Below are 21,157 nucleotides of genomic sequence, written 5' to 3' on the forward strand. Positions count from 1 at the left end.
ATCTTATAATAAGTGAACATTTGGTATATAAAGTTAAAAACAGAAGTTAAAAATATAATATAACTTAAAAACAGAGAATAGAACTAGCAAAAAGCCACCACGATGTATGTAGAAGCACTATGTTGAAAGAGGTGTGTGTGACCTACATACATCATGGTGGCTTTTTGCTAGTTCTATTCTCTGTTTTTAAGTTATATTATATTTTTAACTTCTGTTTTTTAACTTTATATACCAAATGTTCACTTATTATAACATGTTCTATTCGACCTACACGACCTGAAGATGCCAATCAAAATTGGCGAAAACATTTGTTTTTAAACCTGTTTAAATGTTGTTATAACATGTTTTATTGTGTTTTTATGTTAAGTATTGACTGAATAGAACTTATTTATCAATTAACATTGAACTTAACGGAACCAATATGCCTTTAAAATTATTCAATACTGGACAAGAAAATTAGACGAAGCCACCATGTTATCAGAGAAAAAGTTATATAATATCTGTTCAATAAGAACAATCACCACGAAAAACTCTGGCGAAGTTAGCACAAGTGGAGATCAGCCGTACATCAGCACACAATGCTACAAAATTACTAAAAACAGAAAAGAAGTAGCTAACATTTCGAAAGCAGAGCTGCAACATGTTAATCAAAATGTGTTTAGACGCTACAACACCTGCCTCACAGCAAATGGAGAACACTTTCAACATTGTCTTTGAAAAAATAAGCATTTTTTAGCACTTTGACAATTTAAAGTTGTAAAAGACTGTTCTTTCTATGGGTTATCTCACGTGTTCTAGACTCATAACCGAGCACTCAGCAGGCAGCATGTGGGCAGCTGCACTGTGCACTACCACTCTACTTCCGCTAGTGTGGAAAAATAAAATGTATGTACTGTATAAATGAATACTGATAATGATGATGATGATGATGATGATGATGATGATGATGATGATGATGACCACAACGACGGCAATGTCATCTGTATTTTGTGCTGGCAAGTGTCACTGTATATAGCATTCTCTTACAACAAGCAGATAAATCTGAAACAGTTACATTCTTGAATACAGAATCGCTGACAGCTTCAAAAATTTCTCTAGAATTTTTTCGATCTTTCATACATTTTGCCATCTTCTTGATTTGAATCGCTTCATAAAGAAAGGGCTTCATTCCAGTTTAGCTAAGTTGTGGGAAATGAAGAAAAACTCTCCAGACTGATGCCTCTTCCTTTACAAAAGCTCACATTCCGAACACAATATCACGATGAAAGAAATGTTGGACTAGTTTCTTTTCTTGATAAAATGATGTGTTGAGCATTCAAGATGAGAAATTCAATTTTAACTCAATTTCGAAAAAAATGTGACTGATGCCCTTTCTTTATGAAGTGATTCATTTATAATGCAATTATATCAAACTATAATAATGTTAAAATAACCACAACAAATAAATTCAGAGATTCATAAAGAGATTTCTAAATGCTTTTGGCTGAATTTACTGAAATTAGCATAATTATGGTAAAAAAGTCCTACTGATATTAATTACCCTGTCCATCTTACCTTTTTCTGTAATATTTTCCTATTCGCAACATTCTGAAATGCTGATCTTGCTGATGCAGAGTTCTGCTGCATTTTCAAGAATTCTTTGCTTTCTACATATACATGAAGTAACTGGACTCCAACAGGAAGATGGAAGGGTGTCGATACAGATTCTGCTGGAGACTAAAAACATAAAATACAACAATAAAAAAATTAATTCTACATTTTGTAACCTAATTATATTAGTTGTAGTGTAACAGATAACATACAAGAGAAGACACACTTTCTTCATGAAAATTATATAATCCGTTTCAATTCTTTCTTTATTAGAACATCTAAATTTTTACATAAATACTGCCAGTTACACACAAACACTGGAATAATATGTAAGATATCTAATGAAATACATAGTTTCAATATATTTGGTAATGATCTATTCACTTATTGTTTCCCACAATACACCCAAAAGTCCACACCTGTGGAGTAACGGCTAGCACGTCTGGCCGCAAAACCAGGTGGCCCGGGTTCGATTCCCGGTTGGGGCAAGTTACCTGGTTGAGGTTTTTTCCGGGGTTTTCCCTCAACCCAATATGAGCAAATGCTGGGTAACTTTCGGTGTTAGACCCCGGACTCATTTCACCAGCATTATCACCTTCATTGTATTGTATTGTATTTATTAACATTCCATGGTATTCATACATTGCTTTACAGCTAGAATATGGAACAAGTAAAAAAATATTATTACTATTATAAAGTCTTAATTTATAGTCACAGTCTAGATGAAATATATATATACAGACGAGATTTACAATATAGTCAACTAGTACAACACATAGTTTTAGTATCAATTTCATGAAGTGTTATTGAATGTCATGAATTCACTTACAGAATAGAAGGCGTGAGAAATTAGGTACGTCTTTAATTTGGCCCTAAATAATTTCATCTCATTCAGACGCTAAATAACCTAGATGTTGATAAAGCGTCGTAAAATAACCTACTAAAAAAAAAATACACCCAAAATATGCATGCTTGTTCCACAAATCATTGAAACGGTAGACTAAGTGACTATTTAATGATATTATGAAACCACAAGCTATGCAGTATCAGGTTTATGAAACAATTATGAAAAGAAACTCGGACAAATTTGTTCACAAATCTCACAGGATTCTTCAGAAATCGAACTCCAGTCCCTCACGCAAGCTAACAAGTAAGTGGACTATAGCTGGACCAATAAACAAAAAACATAAATAAATAAAATAATAACATTAATAAAATCGTCAAAAGAGGAACAGCGGTTAAGGGTGTTTGAGAATAGGTGCTTAGGAAAATATTTGGGGCTAAGAGGGATGAAGTTACAGGAGAATGGAAAAAAGTTCAGGGGAGAAGAAGATATCAGATGACAGACGACATTAAGATAATATGGATCATATGCAGACTAAGAGAAAGGCAGAAAATAGGAAAGATTGGATGCTGGGTTTGCAGTGAAAGACCTGTCCTTGGGCAAAACACTATGAATGAATGAATGAATGAATGAATGAATGATAATCTGAACGAATTGATAATCTGAACCATTCCCACTCCCAATCAGTTCGTATTATCGAGGTTCTACTGTACTTTTCTATTGTTGTAAATTAATTATACATCAGTGAGTCAATAAGTAACACCTGTAACAATAAGTTACACCTGCCCTTGAGCATCAGATCCAGTGACACATAACAGTAACAGTACAACTCTACCTATTTATTTCTGTGGATGATAGTAAATCACAGAATGGTAAAAAAAATGAAAGCATCCCAAAAAAATTTGCAACAAACATACTCTTTACAGGCATGCCAAAACCCTGCACATTGTGCAGTGATCTCTTTGCAACATGCACTTCCTATTCCCCTACCTGGTGGGAGTGAATCGGCTTGGAGGGGAGCGCAACAGGATTGTATAGTACCTGCAGTAGCAGATCAGCTTTTGTTTCAGTAACACAGTTTCATTACAGGTGCCGATTGAGCTGTGACTGTGAATTCGTTATGAAAAATAAAGTGAGGAGTTCACAGATATAATGAAGAAGAGAACTCACAAATCATGTAACATAATTATTATGTTTTCCTCTGCAAACAATAACTAATTATTTTAAAATGATAGGCTTTTATCAGCCCATGTGGAACTAATAGTGACAGTTTAGATCAGATTAGTAAAGTTATCAAAATATGATATTTATCAGCGCTTATTTCTTAATCAGTACTCTCATGGTGAAACAAACGTGACAATGGCATTGTTTTGGAATCTGTACTAACACAGTCATCAAAGATTAGACGACTTACGACTTCCATTTGATAAGATGATAAATGATGAGATTAATAAGAGAGGAATACATGTGAGGCTCTTAAGGTTGTAAGGGAGCAAAGAAAGCAATTATTTGCAAGGCAGAAAAATTTTCTGGAAAAATATGCAATGGAAAATTTTCCATCTCACGTCACTATATTATGTTAATATACTTACATTAATTAATCTTTAAACATCCACTTCATTTTTTAACCTAACGTAAAGAGAATGTCGTTGCTTCACAGCTTGTGAACTATCTTTTAACTTCTTTCACTAACGCTCCCAACTTGTTGATACTTGCTTGCAAGGTTTTCTGAATAGACTATATGCATGGTAAATTTAAATTCTAAGCTTAATTTATATCATTTATTAATATTAATATTTATTTATATTGACATACAGCAAGGAAATGATTTCAGTGTAAAAACCTCACTATGTTCTACTCTCGTAATTGGGAGTATATTATTTTCTTTAACATGTGTGTACAATGGCCCCAATAATGCTTGACGAACAATGAAAGAGTATTATTTTAAAATAATTAGTACCTACTATGTAAATTAAAATACTGTGTTCGTTTTTTGTTGCTTCGAAATTACTACAATATTTATATTTTCTTCACGACCAGCCTCATGGTCTAGTGGTCAGAGCTTCTGGCTATAGTTCATGAGGTCCCGGGTTCGATTCCCGGTTAGAGCACAGGAATTTTTCCTTAAAGGGGATTATTCCTGTGTTCGTCCATGGTCTGGAGTAAGTCTATGTTTCTTGTGTTACAAATGTCAAATATATAGACACCGATAATAATTGTGTTCTTTTCCTTCTGCTAAGTGTATTTATATAATGTCCAAATGTCAACTTAATCCAACACTAGAAGCACAGGACAGACTCTGATATATCCCTCCAGCTAAGAATTGATAAGAGCAACGCGTGAATGACGCAATCTGTACATATACTGCACTACTGTCTCATTTCTGGCATGCCTGATCTAACACAAAATCCACTGTATTTAAAAGGATCTGAACTTAAGGATTCCAACAAGGAAAAGTTAATGTGTTAACTGTTGGCTACCTAGCTATTCTTCTTAAGTTATGATACAGTAACTATGATACATTTCAGTTTTCAGTATTTCACCAAAGATGGAACCACTAAAAATTCCGGTCTTACACCACACAATTTATTAAAAAACTGCGTTACATTTGAATTACAATGAAAACGTCAAATTTAATGTATTATATTTACCTTTATTCGGCATGGATCAGAAGAAACCAATCGTTTTGTAAGTGCAGAACTTAACTGTGAGGCAACAACCCTGGGAGAAAAATAATTTAAGAATCAGTTATTTTTTTGTAAAAAGTTACATTCAATATATTAACAGAATAAAATTACTTCTAATTTTCTATTTCTGCACGTATATTGTTGAATGAAATGTCTCACATTGATTGATATGTGATACTCACTTATTCTGAAAGAGAACTGCACCACCTAAAACACCACTTTTTTCTCTGCAGCAATGAAGAATTTGCACTGCCTCCAGAAATATGCTGCTAGCACTCTGAAATAGAGCAAAAAATAGTATGTTTTTGTTCATGAAATAGCTGCTATTCGGGAATGTATTTAACCACTTATGAATTTTTTCATATACAATCAGAAAGCCAACAAAGGTATGAACCATTCAATAAACAAATACAGAGTTCAGTAGCTCTATTGGCAGAGGAACAGACTACAAACTAAAAGAACTCATATTCAAACTCAGGTAAAGGCAAGATTTTTTTATTTACAGAATGGTTTCATTTTCATTTACTCTTCTATTAAAGTGAGTACCAGGTACTTTCTTTACGTATTAAAGACAGTTTGAGCAATGGGACCAGTCATATTAACATCTTCTAGTGCCAAGATTCACAAAGCAAGAGAAACATACTTGTCTGCTTCCTGTACATGTCACTAATGAGTACACAGAAACTTATCTTTACTTACTGGCTTTTAAGGAACCCGGAGGTTCATTGCCACCCTCACATAAGCCTGCCATTGGTCCCTATCCTGATTAAGATTAATCCAGTCTCTACCATCATATCCCACCTCCCTCAAATCCATTTTAAAATTACCTTCCCATCTACGTCTCGGCCTCCCCAAAGGTCTTTTTCCCTCTGGCCTCCCAACTAACACTCTATATGCATTTTTGGATTCGCCCATACGTGCTACATGCCCTGCCCATCTCAAACGTCTGGATTTAATGTTCCTAATTATCTTATCTTTACAAAAAGTAATCTCTCTTTTTATTCCTAAGTGTATGACTTGCTTCCCATCTTTCATTGAAATAAATATCTTTATTCGTCTCAACTGGATCCTGTAAGAATTTCAATTTTGCCTGTTTCCTTCTTTCTACTACTGTGCAACAATCTTCATCAAACCACGGTTTTTTTTTTTTTCATAATAACCTATGCTCTACTTGGCTGCAATTTCGATATTATCTCTGATATTTTCCCACACGCTATTAACATCTAATTCTTCCTTAACTTCGTTGGAACTTCCTGAAGTGGCAAACCTATTTGAAATTTCGACCTGATAATGTTGCTTAGTTTTCTCATCCTCGTCACATTGTGATCACACTATAATATATTAAAATATTTATGTACCAGTAATAATATTTTAAAGACCGATTACAGTATTCATGTCATCATTAGTATTCTATATTACGAAGGTTGTGCTATAATATATTATATCTAATCCTACAATCCTACGTCAAGTATAATAAGATAATTTGTACAGCATATCCACTATTTCAACTAGAACAACTGTATCAAATTCCTTAGTGTCCAAACACGTTGCTTACTCTTTTAACGAATACTAGTATAGCAAATAACTTACAGAACAATAAATGAAAGGTGAAGAATTGAATTAAGGAAATTAATGACACTTACTTTCGGAAGTCTGATTGTTGGAATATTTCCAAACATATTAGCTGCATATGGTAAAATAGGAATATATGTTTCAAACATCTGATTTAGTTTATTTGTAAATTGGGTTGCATCCTGACCAACCATTGACGAAACAGTTTCAAGGTCTCTGTGATAAAATTGAATCAAATAATTCAGCGTATCAGCACGGTGCTCAAGAACCCAATCTGGAATGTTTCGATCAGTACCTATAGTCTGAAAATAAAAGATAAATTATTAATTTTAATGCACAATTGACAAAACAGATCATCTTTCAACAAAAATATCGTACTTCAGCATTTTCGTATTATTTGGTAACACTATAGAATTCCATTCTCTTTTGTTCATTTTCATTTTTTCCCTCCTATTTATTTCATTTATGTATGCATTATATAGTAACCCTATACAACTTGTACAGCTGTCAAAAAAAAAAGTGGCCGCACTCGTGAACAGCGAATATTTTCAAAGTCCACTTCGGGTCGCGGCGATGTTACACGATGCATGTGCTTGTACAAGGAGTTCGGAACTATAAAAGTGTTCCATATCTGCGCCTCGTAGACCAGCGGTAGAGTGCTTGTTTAATGATTCAAAGGTCGTGGGTTCGGGCCTGTTTCAAGTTTTCATTTTATTTTTTAATCGTTCTTTAGCGATGTAAATGATATTCAAATTATCATTTATATCCAGTTATTGTTCTTTATGGATATCACGTTATTTATATTTTGTTATCCTTCTTTAGAGATATGAATAAAATTCAGGTCATCATTTGTATTCTGTTATCGTATTATAACGATATGAATAATAATTATTATTGTATCTCCAATGGGGGTTAGCCCTATTTTACATATGTATGTTAGGGCTATAGTTTTATACACAAAAAAGATAAGCATAAAGAGAAATGGAAAAGAAAATTAAATTAGCTTACGCGATGTAAACAAAACATAAACAATCCGTAAATTAGGCATTGCGATTGCAAAACAAATGTCAGGTATCAATTTGAAACATACAAAAACATTAACAACACACATACGTAACACTTCTATAACACAAATATGCAGCTTACCGTACCATACATCATAAATTAATACACAATAGTCACACAAACACAATCAAACTATAATTACGACATTGCGACGACATCAAGCATCCCATAACTGACTCACATACATAACAAATCAAGCATCCGTTACAACTCACACTTCAACATAGTAACCACACTTTTAAAAGTTACAAATTTGGCTCCAAGAAGAATAAATAGGACACTGTTACTAGCCTAATTAGTATTCTTCTACAATTTCTTAAATACATCTGTAATAAATCTGTGAAATTCCGATATGAATAATATTCACGTTTTTTATATTGTTATCGTTCTTTAGCGATTTAAATAATATTCAAGTTATCATTTATATTGTTTTCCTTCATTAGCATTATAAAACAATATTCAAGTTATTTATATTGTTATTGTTCTTTCGCAATATATTAATTAAACAAACCGATATTTATCATTTATATTCTGTTATCGTTCTTTAGTGATACTGTATAAATAATATTCAACTTATTTATATTGTAATCGTTCTTTAGCGATATAAATAACATAAATTTAATATTAGGTTTTGAAAAATCCAGTTGCATAATACTGGTATTAGTTTTTCTTTTTGTATTATTACATTATACTATCTTGAACCACAATAAAATGAAAAGGAGTAACGAGGAATTGAACCTGAGACGTTGACATCTAAATTCCGACGTTCGTCCGCTGAGCTACGAGAGCAAAAGTGTGGAAACATTTTCGGAAAAATTGGCCCAATCACACTCTAAGATTTTCTGATGATTCCTAGAAGCTAGTCCAGGATGCGGGGGACAAAGGCTAATTGAGATTTCCCGGTCTCTGACCGGGTCAAACATCCTGATAGAATTAATATTTAACCCTTGCCGTGACTTTCGGTGAAGTCCGGAGGGCCCAATTAGTCAAATCCACTCTCCTCATCTCCACGCTTGGGCCCCCTGGAATTTAATAAGATGCGAAAGAGATAGTGATGTGCGGAAAGCAACGGGATGTTACCACATTTAGGCCTATCCTTCCCAAGAAAACTGCAAACATGAACAAAGGAAGCTTTTAATAGAAGAAGAAGGATCTTCTGCAGACCTCTGGAAAAAGAACTAAGGAAGAGACTAGTGAAGTGCTTTGTGTGGAGTGTGGCATTGTATGGGGAAAGAACATGGACATTACGACGAAATGAAGAGAAACGAATTGAAGCATTTGAAATGTGGATGTGGAGAAGAACGGTGCGTGTGAAGTGGACAGACAGAATAAGAAATAAAATTGTGTTTGAAAAAGTGAGTGAAGAAAGAATGATGCTGAAACTGATTAGAAAGAGAAAAAGGAATTGGTTGGGTCTCTGGTTGAAAAGAATAATAGACGACATTAGGATACGTGGATCATATGCGGAGACTAAGAGGAAGGCAGAAAATAGGAAAGATTGGAGGTTGCTGGGTTTGCAATGAAAGACCTGCCCATGGACAGAACATTTATGTGTGTATGTTCAGAATGCCTGGAATATCGTGTCTAAGAACAGTCGCTATTTGCAAAGACTAGTCAATTCCATGCCCACTAGACCGCAAGATGATCGAGATAAGAGGAAGATAGACTAAATATTGAATTGTGGTTTTTTGTTTTGTTTTTTGAACGCTTGTTTGAATGTTTTAAGGCCGACGCCAGTAAATTTGTTATGTTTATGCCACGAAAGATATTTTATTGAGAATAAAATCTTTTTTCTTTCCATTTGCAGCCACAATATCATAATGATAATGATAAAGTCATGGCATAATATATTAATGAACCTGATGTTAATTACTAAAATAATCATAAAAGAGAAAGGAGCCATTATGTCTAGTTTGTCTCTCTCAAAAACAGAACAAAAAAGGACATAAAAAGCACGAGGTTGTAGTCGAACGCAGGACCTCATGAATAAGAGGCCTGAACGCTACCATTATGCTATCGAATAACACACAGTATACTTCAATTATAACTGTAGATATCAGCCAACGTGGTCCAACAACATGTAACATCGCCTGGCTCCGAATTGTAGCGAAGATACCCGAAGGGAACTTTGTTTGAGGAGAGCGGCCACTTTTTCTTTTGACAGCTGTACATAAAAGACAGAAATTATTAGCCTTTCAAAATGAGACAGATATTTACGAAACAGAAGTATTAAGCAATTCTCATACATAAGAAATCAATCATCCAAAGCATTTACTTATAAATACAGCAATAAAATGAAAGTTAATATTTAATAAGTACTCATGAACATAAAATTTATACAGCATGACATATGAAAACTGCAATTATTGGCAATTTCCTACATTGTCAATAAAAGAACTGCTGCTTCATTTTGAACTTTTAAATTTCCAACACTGCAGTGTAGGAAGCTAACAGATTTTCTGAGACTTGATTTTAAACTGTTAAATTTTCTCAAAGTACGCAGAAAATCTCATTATTGCTAGTGGAAAACAAATTTATAGCTGAAGTAAATTACCTCTACAAAATAACAATAATCAGTTAATTATTTTCTTTCTTTTACCGATAAGAAAAGCAATACAGGATACAAATACATTTACTAATAATTTTGTGAAATAGAACAATGCAAATGTACAAGTAGGTTGTAGAATACAATTTTTCTGATCTGTAATAATTGGGGTGCTGGGTGTGATAAGAGCATTAGCCGGTTAAAGCTGTTATTGAATAGACAGTTGTTCTTAAATATTATGCATTACAAAGCCTTAAATTTTATTAATATACAAGGTGCAGCAATGAATCGGGTGAGTTTAAAAATGTTATCAAGAGTGAATGATTAGATTTATTTACCTTTACCACAGAAAAAAACAAAGTATACATATTAGCATTTAGTTTCTTTCCAATTTAACTGAATGAAATGTCCTATTTTCCAAGAATAACATCCTTCAAATGACCACCATTTCTCTGTATGCACTCGGTAAGTCTTTTGCTAACATCACCCGTTACTCTTCGCAGCATCTCCACAAAATTTGTTAAATTTCTTCCCGAATTCGTTATTTCAACTTCTGGATTGTGTGTGGTACTAGAGCTCTAAAAATTTTAGAGAAGTCACAGGCTGAAAGATCGGGTGATCTGGGCGACTGTCCGATATTTCCGTGTCTCAAGATCACATGGTTAGAAAACAAGTTCCTCACAGCTGCCATGGAAATTTGTGTGGTGAACGTGTTCTCGTTCACAGTAAGACAGGCAAGTGTAGGATCTAAGAAGTTCAACATGTGAATGTAGCATTACCCTGCCACAGTTACAGACCTTTCCCTCTCATCCTCAAAGAAGTAAGGACCAATAATTGCAAAAAAAGAAGATATCACGCACCATACTGTCATTTTCAAACTGTGAAGTGGTTTCTCATGAATGTCTTGTGGGTTTGTGGCAGACCAGTAACAGAATTTTCGTTTGTTAGTAAATTCTGATAAATGGAAATGGGCTTGATCGCTCATCAGTAAGTTGTTGAAGAGATTCTGGTTTCCATTAATCAACTGCAGAAGAGTTTGACAGAATTGAAGTCTGTTTCCATGGTCCTGTTCCTGTAGTGCATGAATAATTTGAATCTTATATGAGTGGAAATGAAGATTATGTAAAATCCGTCAAACGATGCAGTTGGAAAGCCTGAGTGACAAGAGTGGACTCCATTCAATGGCTTCTCCCACTGCTGCTATGTTGTCGGGTGTACATACTTTTTTATACTATCACCTTTCTCCTTTTGTGTAGAACTAGTAGTCTCAAAGTTACAAACTCAGGTCTTAATGGCATTAGCTGAAAGAACAGCATCACTGCAATGAATCCCAAACTCTCTCCGAAATTCACCCTGAGCAATTATATAACTGTCACCATTCTTATAAAATGCTTTCAATGCATGAGCACATTGTGCTCCAGAACACAACTCCATTGTAATTCAAATGATTGAAAGTATTCTACCAGATGGCGGTAGTGTCATTTTCCCCACTCAAGTCAAAACAAAATAGGCACTACTGCAAAATTGCCCACTTCATTGCTGCACATTATATAACTCCTTAACATAAGATTAATTATTAACAAATGTAAAGATTTTGTTCTTAACAATTTTAAATTTTCTATCTAATTTTTCTCAAAAGTGATTTTTTATATTAACCTGTTATTGTTCTCAACTCCTCAATTACAAGTAAACTTACTTGTAAGGAAATACACTCCATACTTTTTGTGAAACAGATTCCTAGCTGACAAGATTGGAAACTTCATGAAACGATAATAAGGAGAAGATTAAGAATTGATGGCACTGTAGTAGAGAAAAAAGTAGTGCCTCAAGAAACTCTACCCCAACATTGTCTGTTCACCACACATTCTAATTTGACTCATTAGGATTTGAACCTCTGTTCACCACACATTCTATCTAATTTGACTCATTAGGATTTTAATCTATGTCTCTGGCATGGTATGTTGATGCATTAGCCATATCGTGAACATGTTACATGTCTTACAATAAATATTCCATTAGTCCTATTCTGAACTACAGTGTAACGAACTAAAATTAAATTATGAAAGTTACTTAAAAAATAGATTCGTGAAGTCATTCATTAGCAAAAGTGACTGAAAGCCCTGGTATTACCTATGGATGTTTGTTGATTTTATAATTTTATATAAATCTGTTAGTAAATTAAATTTCGTCACAATGAAGGTTTCAAAGATGCTACATTTTCACATAGAATGTGTGACAAAAGCAAAATAATAGTAACTTCTTACCAAAATGTAACGCCCAAATTGTCGTATTACAAATTTTCCACTGTTAAGTGCAACAATATGAGGGCAACTGAAAGATGAAAGGAAGAATTGTGTTGCTCCCATTAGTTGGCCACACAACGCCAGTCTCTGTTGATCACTGACCCATCCTGGATGGAAATACAGCACAGCATCTTGCGGATCATCTTCCTCTCTCTGGCAACGTTGTGTGTCATACACGAACATTATGAACAGTTCTCTGCTGAACAAAAATTATAATTAATATACAAAATGGACAGAAAAACAAATTAATTAATCACAATCAAATGCTCAGAATATTGTGGATATTCTCTATATGTTTTCTTATATGTCAGTAAATGTCAGTGAATTTATTGACACATTTATCTGATATGTTGATATTTTTCCAATTTAGTAGGCCTATGTGTTGTAAGTTCATAGCTGAATCTTCTTCTCTGCAGGAAAACACATTTTCATGATGTATAAATTTCAATTCTGAAGAAATGCGCTGCCTTGTTTGAAGATAGCTACTGGTGTTCTTCTTGAGAATTAGGAATAAATTTATAGGGCCTATTATTTAAAATTTCGTATCAATATTTATTTTCACTAGCTTTTTATTATTATTATTTCATACTGTTTGTTTATATTTTTATGTTATTCATAGTTTTGTCAAATAACATGATATTTCAGAATGAAGTTTTTGTTGGATTGTGGTTTCTTTCTTTGCCAGAAAGTCTGCATTTTCATTTCTTTCTGACCACAATGAGAAGGTATAAATACATGTTAGATTAAAAAACTCTAAGTAATATGATGTATAAACAGATTTCGAAATAGATGATAATTAGATGTGAAATCTATGGCGGAAAGCAGAGATAGTAGTTGTTTAGTCAACTGTCTGAAGACAGATCTGAACCTCACAAGTGATACCAACAAGACACCACATATTAGGCAACTAGGCCAGGAGATAATAGGGTAGGGTGGCTAGTTCTCCTTTCCCCCTTCATTGCATACATCGCTGACTATTTACATATTACACTAATCAGACTTCAGATGCATACAAACAATTGTTGTTCCTCTGACACATACCGTCAAGTGAGATGTTCTACCTGATAATAGATGTACATATCAGCCAGAACCTCAATCATAGGACAACAGAGATTAGTAGAATATTTTTTTTCGAAGCACACCATCGTAGTATGTTTGCGTTATAGATATTGTGATATCATCACAAGTCCACTGAACTAAATGCATAAGAAAATATCATAGGATTTGTAATTGCTCCACCTGGCAATGATCATCAAATGACTTAGTATATCACATTGGCAGTATGACTTTGCCAATTTATTTCAACATATGAATAACAATCAATGGAGAAATGATAGTGTGGTACGAGAAAGGAGGATATACTCATATAAGAACTGCCATATGTTTTTTTTATCATAGTATATACTCATATAACTGCCATAATATGCTTTTTTTATCATGAATTCTAGTTTAACTCTCCAGAATTTGGTATGCAAAATCAATTCTCTAGCTATTCAGTTAACAATGCTCTGTCTTTCCAATTTACTTCTGGTCCAGAGTATTGCATGTTCTGGCTATATTAAATAAGGATCATATATTATCATTTTATAGTTTTAACTGCCAACTCTTATGAAAAATGTTCTCCTATGACATTACATTCGATAAATTATCAAAATCAGACATCCAATACTTTCTCAGAAATTGATATGCTATATTTGTTTGACAATGCTGATAATGATATTACAAGTCAAAATAGATTTTACCTTGCAATAGTTTGCTTTACATCAATAACTTTCAAACCAGACTATTGTGAAGATATTTAGATTTTATTTGTTTCTTGATGTTGTACAAGGAGACGTCAACTTCTCCATATTAATGAGAGGGTAGAGATTTTACAAAAAATGGAAAAAGACAGTGAGAAACCACTTATTTTGGAAATTGTATTCCATCTGCATATACATTAAGTAGACCTACAGAATCATTAAGAATTAATTTATAAAAGCAAACTTATAAAATTATTATAAGGAAAGCATTGTAAAACAAACAAAATTCACACAACTATCGAAAGAACTGCTTAATACGAAAAAGATAGCGCAGGAAAATTACCTAGGGCCTAAATAAACTTTTCAAAGATGAACAAAACGGGTAGGGGGGGGGATTTTATAAATATGTGAAGAGACAATGCAAGGTAAAACTATTCGAGCCTTTCTCTAAAAAATGACCTCAATCAATTTATTGTACAGGACAGCAAAAAAGCAGAAAAACTAAATTCCTATTATGCCACTGCTTTTGGGATGAGGGCAATAATACCTAACTAAGCTGCTGTGGAAAATATGGGTCAGTTTTCTTTCAAGCCTAGGGACATAAGAAGGATCTCTGAATTAAAAACTCATAAATCAGTAGGACCTGATAGTATCGTCGGAGAAATGTCAAACTTGAGAGGGGAAGCCATGATTCCCTATCTAGTGCGTATATTTGAAATATCAATAAACAATGGTATTGTCTTGCGAGATTGGAAAGATGCAATAGTGGTGCCAATTTGTAAGTCAGGGTCTCACTCAGAGACAAAAAATTACAGACCAGTCAGCCTCACCTCTGTGGTTTGCAAACAGATGGAACACTTGATTTCAGCATATCTAAGGCAGCATTGGAATGATTCAAATTGGTTACTTAAATATCAGCATGGGTTTCGGGTGGGTTACTCATATGAAAGTCAATTAGTGACTGTACATCAGGATTTAGCAGACAGAATAGATTCAAATTGCCAAGTAGATGCAGTGATTATTGACTTTTCACACGCATTTGATGTAGTCCCACAAGACATACTGTTGGTTACACTACAGTTTACAGGTATTGAATTCAGAGTACTCCAGTGGATCAAGGAATTTTTAACTTGTCGCTCTCAGAGAGTACGGGTGGGGGAGGAATTATCGAGCTCAATAGAAATTACTTCCAGAATCCCACAGGGGAGTGTCTTGGGACCCCTTCTATTCCTGGCTTTTGTAAATGATCTCAGTTAATATCTTGTCCAGGATTCGCTTATTCACGGATGACTGTATCGTATACAGGGAAATAAAAAGTTATGAAGATACTAGTCTTCTTCAGAATGACATCAATAGAATAAACGATTGGGCAATGGCCAATAAAATGAAAATAAATTCTCTAACGAGCAAAGCCATCAGCTTTAAAAGAAAAAGAAAAAAATAATCACACTGTATACGTTAGGGGATGAAACCATTCTGGAAGTTAACAAATGTAAATACCTAGGAATAACTTTTATCAGTGATCACGGCTGGGGGGAACACGTTACTGACACAGTGGGAAAAGCATGGAGAGCATTACACTTTGTGATGAGGGCACTAAGAAAAGACTCGGATAAATCCAAAGAGATTGCATATAGGCCTAAGTCACTAGTTCGTCCAGTAACGGAATATAATGCTGCATGTTGGGATCCTTACAGATTAGAACATATTAAGACATTGGAAAAGATTAAAAAACGGGCTGTCAAGCATTGTCGTATTGCTTTATTGAATTATTTATTTTTGATTCAGGAGACGTATCTTTTTTATGTACTTATTTATTTATATATCCTTATGCTATCAATAAAAACGACGTATTTTAATTATTTTTAATTTGGGTTAAACTAGCACTGAGGTAGTTCCCTTCATACTTCGTTTATACCTCCATATTTCATATGAATCTGTGATAGGTTATGTATGGTTAGTTTGGATTTTTTAGCATTGCATATACGATCAACTCCATTTGCACAAAAAAAATCAGGGAAAATCCCATTAAGTAGAACGTAGAAGCTCCGCCCACCACTCCTTCCACTTTTCCCCTACTAGCTCACCAAACACTCTACGTGATACGTGAGTGTTATGTTGAATGCACATTTCATATGGGGGGGGGGGATAACTGGGGGGCCTTCTCTTTATTGCAATTTATCCCCACTTACAAATTCAAAGATTTTCACTTCCGAAATCAGCGGAACTACCTCAGCGCTAGTTTCATCCTCACGAGATGTGTAAACTGTCAAAAAATATACATTTTTTTTAAGCTTACTTTGCCATTTTCGTTGAAGAAAAAGTGGTTATCACTGAAAAAGTAAATGAATGTCAATACGTTTACTGCTATTTCACACCAGTTGTAATAAAGTTACATAACTTAAACGCATAAGAACATTATATCTTCACTGTAAATTTCGTTTAGAGAAAAACTGTTGAAGTCTTGACATAATGACACTTCACATTATGCTTTGGGAGAGGCTCGCTCTCATGCACACGAACCGGTTTATACAGTTATAAATCATATTTATTTACAAATTGCACGCACAATCTCTCAGTCAATAATCATACTGATTATCATTACAGTGGAAGATATAGCTCGATATATGTAAACTTTACATGCCTCACTAATGATCTTAAAAATAAAACCTATAAAGCATTCCCTTTCTACATAAGAGGATCCATTTTAATTCTTACACAAATGGCGTCATCTAGCGGTGAAATTCCACTGTAATAAATGAATCGCACTGAACCGCATTGAGCGTTCGTCGCTTGTGAAGTAGGTTTGTTCGTAGGCGTTCTGTACATTGTATTCTCTGCTTGTGGAGAGCTAATATTAAAATTGTTGTGTTAATTTGCAGTTTAGTTAGGTAAATATTAAATATTTGTAAAATCAGGAAATGCTGTTAATTTTTTGTATTATCTGCGTAAATATTTTCGTCATAAAATACGATGCGTTATTTAATTTATATAAAATTGATTGAATTATTTAGTGAATTACGTAATTATGGTAACAAGATAAAATTTCTTTCAGTCAGAAGTAATACGGCATACTTGAAATAAAGAGATTTAGCTATTAAAATGTTTTATTTGCCCAGCATTTATTTTAAATGCACACGAGACTGATTCGCGTAACCATTCCAGTTTCAGGGATTTCCATGAACAGTATTGGAGAAAACTGCAATGAGCTCAAGAAACAGTATGACAGTTGCTTCCTTAAGTGGTTTTCTCAGAAATTCCTGAAAGGGGATACGAATGATGAAATGTGTGCTTCTTATTTCAAGGTGTACCAGCAGTGTGTTAAGGTATGCTCTAGAGTAATTTCTAATTTGTTGACTGTATAGGGATGGAGGCCTGTCGTGAACTCAAGAATCAGTATGACAACTGCTTCAATATATGGTTCTCAGAGAAATTCCTCAGGAGAGACAACAATGATGCGATGTGTGCACCCTTACTGAAAATTTACAAAGAATGTGTTGAGGTATGGTACACCATAAAAATTGTACAACTGAATCTGAAGCTTATGACGATTTTACTGTTCAGATTCAGAATGTCTCGGGTTTTTATGGTGGTGAAACTTTGGAATTCCCCATTTGATATAGTATCTCTGTTGTTAAATTGACGTGCCATAAATCCTATCTTGTGCAGCATGAAGTGTCGACTTTTAATATCCTGGTTGACGCAGGTGCTTAAAATAATACATGCATGTGTATATTTGTATTCATTGTATTTTATTATGTGCTCTTAAATTCTCTTCGTTAATAACATGTCTTGATTAATTCTCCCAAATAATTTGTAATAGGCCTATTTTTTTTAGGTAATACCCTCAAATCCTTCATTCATAATTTGACTAATCTGTTTAAATTAACAATTGAAATGGGTTTCCACATAGCCTATTTCATATTGCATACAAACAATCTTTATATACAGTAGCGTGCAAATTAATCCGAACATGACATATTTTTACATTTTCTGTCATTGTTGGCCTCACAGCTGCTCATACCTCTTTAATTGACATCTGTAGTACGTGTAATTCCATTGTTGAAGGTCTGTCATTATTTTTTTATATGTGGCATTTTGCCTGTCGTGTTGTACTTATAAGCATTTCAGTTGTGTTGAAGACTTAATACTGCAATCCTGTGTACATTCTCTCGTCTTCACAAATGGATACAACTCCACGAAAACGGTCTAAAATTATAACATTAGCAGAGCATTCTTCTATGACACAGAGGCAAATTGCTGTAGAATGTCACATCGGTTTGGCTACTGTTAATTCGATCATAAAACGATACAGGGAGACTGGATCCATCACACCCCAGAAAAAGGAAACTGTGGCCGGAAAAGGAAGACTTCACCTGCAGATGATCGTTTAATTGTCAGGAAAAGTAAATTAAATCCTAGACTAACTGCTGTCGACTTAACCCGCGAGTTAATGGCTACCACTGGGACGAATTTTCACGTCACAACAGTGCGGCGTAGGCTTTTGGAAGCTGGACGAAGGGCTCGTGAGCCTATTAAGAAGCAACTGCTAACCCCTGTTATGTGCAAAAAACGCTTAATGTGGGAAAAATTACATCAACACTGGACAGTGAATGACTGGAAGAATGTACTTTTTTCCGATGAGTCTCATTTCGAGGTCCACAGCCACCGTGTTTCTTACGTACGGAAAGGATCCGAAAAAGTAACAGCAGCTCATCTCCAACAAGCACCCAAATACCCCCCTAAAGTAATGTTTTGGGGTTGTTTTACACATGAAGGGCCTGGAGCATTAATACCTATCAAGGGAATGATGAATTCTGACAAATATATTCACTTATTGGAAACCAGAATTGTACCCCAGCTGTAAAACTCATTTCCGGATGGCAGAGGTGTGTTCCAACAAGACCTGGCACCATGCCATACATCTCGAAAAACTACAGAATTCAACAAGAAGAATATTCAGGTACTCCCCTGGCCAGGCAACTCACCCGACATCAACCCCATTGAGAACTTGTGGTCAATTTGCAAAAGAAGAATGCAAAAAATGGATTATTCTACAAAGGAGAAGATGATTTCTGCCCTCATTGGTGTATGGTTTCGCGATGAAGAAATGAAGAATATTTGTGGGAAATTAGTGGAATCCATGCCAAATCGTCTCAGAGCTGTTATTAGGAACAAGGGAGGCCACATAGATTACTGAGGTATGTCTTAGGTCCTTTTTTTTTTATCCCGTTTGAGTGTTTTTGCATAAGTAATTATGTTGTTCGGATTAATTTGCACGCTACTGTATATGTATGTGTATATATAATGGATTCCGCTTAATAGGACCACGTTGGGACCATGCGTTTTGGTCCAATAAAGCTGCGTATTAAGACCAAGCTTAGAGGGACAAATACAGTACACATCAATATACAGTATGTATCTAATTCCGGTTAAGAGGACTAGCTGCATCATTGCACCAAAGTATGGTCCTATTAAGCAGAATCCACTGTACATATAAAAATTAATTTTCGAGTCATTAGATCCCTAAAGGGAGAAAGGAACTAGCCAACCTACCTCATTATCTCCTGACTCAGTTGCCTCATAAGTGGTGCCTTGTTGGTATTACTTGTGAGGTTCAGACCTGCCTTCAGACAGTTGACTAAACAACAGATCCCTAAGACATCAAAATCTCCGCCATTGTGTATGTGGAAAGAAAGTAATTTTGGTTTGGGAAGGGAACCTATCATTTATGAGTATATTTCACTAGCAAACTATTGGCATTAGACAAACATAACTAATGTTGAAGGTGGTTCTAATTTCAAAACATGGGAGTTGTGAAGTGATGTCAAAAGATATGCTCAGAAAAGATTACTGGAGAAAGAGTAATTCTCTACCTTCTATATGACATGGAGTGACAAAATATATCAACATCTATGCTGTAATGAAATCTTGAGTGTGCCACTTCTGATTCTCTAACTCACAATGCTTTGAGTACAGAAAGTACATGCAGTGGGTGCATGGCCATGTGGTGTGTCAAGTTGTGAAGCATTGTTTTTTATAAGGTTTCTACAGCAGTTACAACCTTTTTCTCCTCCCAGCCGCAAATGTGCACAAAGGCAGAGATAAAATATAAAATCTGTACAAACTCGTTGTAGGATAGTGCTTTCAACCACATTGTGGTGTGTGCATTGAGCATAGATTACAAAAGAAACATGAAACAAACCAACGTATGTTTAGACCACTTACACATCCATTTTGTTAGCTCCAAATTTTAACACAAGTGAAAAATGGTCAGTGAATTTTGTCTTGAATCCTCTTATTTACGATTTAAATCAACGATACAATGCCTTTGAGCTTAACTCCCCTTCTGAAGAAAGCCTCGCTAAATATTTTTATTGCCCTTAAAAATTGTCTGCCTTCAACAAGATTTGAATCACTGGATCTCGGATCTAAAGGCAAATATGGGAACTTTTGGACCACTGTAGGCAAGTGGGAACATTTTTGTAGAGTATGATGTAATGAACTAGGTTTCCTTTATTTCTTAGTGTGAATATGAAGAGGAAGATACAATTCTGGTACCAGTATTTGAAGACCTCCCTCAAAGAAGGTTGTATATCATATGAAAAAGTATATGATATACAACCTTCTTTGAGGGAGGTCTTCATTTGTTATTCTACCAAAGGAAACCTCTGCTAAGCTAGTGAATTGTTATTCAAATTAACCATTTAGTATAGGATAATAATTACTGACAATTTCGATGAACTTGTAAATATTACCATAATTTCTACACATAGTTTCATTAATGTATACACATCCTACATCATCGT

At 34.6% G+C, this 21,157-nt stretch overlaps 1 protein-coding gene across 2 annotated transcripts in view; it reads right to left on the reverse strand.

The window, feature by feature from the left end:
- Positions 1-17,079, reverse strand: part of HPS4 (Hermansky-Pudlak syndrome 4 protein) — a 31,645-nt gene extending 14,566 nt beyond the window's left edge. Inside the window, exons 1-6 of one of the 2 annotated variants that reach the window (XM_069847701.1) lie at positions 16,648-17,079; positions 12,568-12,802; positions 6,765-6,995; positions 5,304-5,398; positions 5,086-5,155; positions 1,555-1,716 (exon numbers count right to left, since the gene is read on the reverse strand). In XM_069847701.1, the coding sequence (XP_069703802.1) occupies positions 1,555-1,716; positions 5,086-5,155; positions 5,304-5,398; positions 6,765-6,995; positions 12,568-12,802; positions 16,648-16,655 (801 nt within the window). In that variant the 5' untranslated portion in view covers positions 16,656-17,079. Of the gene's footprint in view, positions 1-1,554; positions 1,717-5,085; positions 5,156-5,303; positions 5,399-6,764; positions 6,996-12,567; positions 12,806-16,647 lie in introns of both variants that reach the window. The other variant, XM_069847700.1, reaches the window with a different exon arrangement.
- Positions 17,080-21,157: the final 4,078 nt, after the last annotated feature.

The sequence above is a fragment of the Periplaneta americana genome, chromosome 15 (genome assembly GCF_040183065.1).
Source record: "Periplaneta americana isolate PAMFEO1 chromosome 15, P.americana_PAMFEO1_priV1, whole genome shotgun sequence".
In the NCBI taxonomy this organism is placed as follows: Eukaryota; Metazoa; Arthropoda; class Insecta; order Blattodea; family Blattidae; genus Periplaneta; species Periplaneta americana.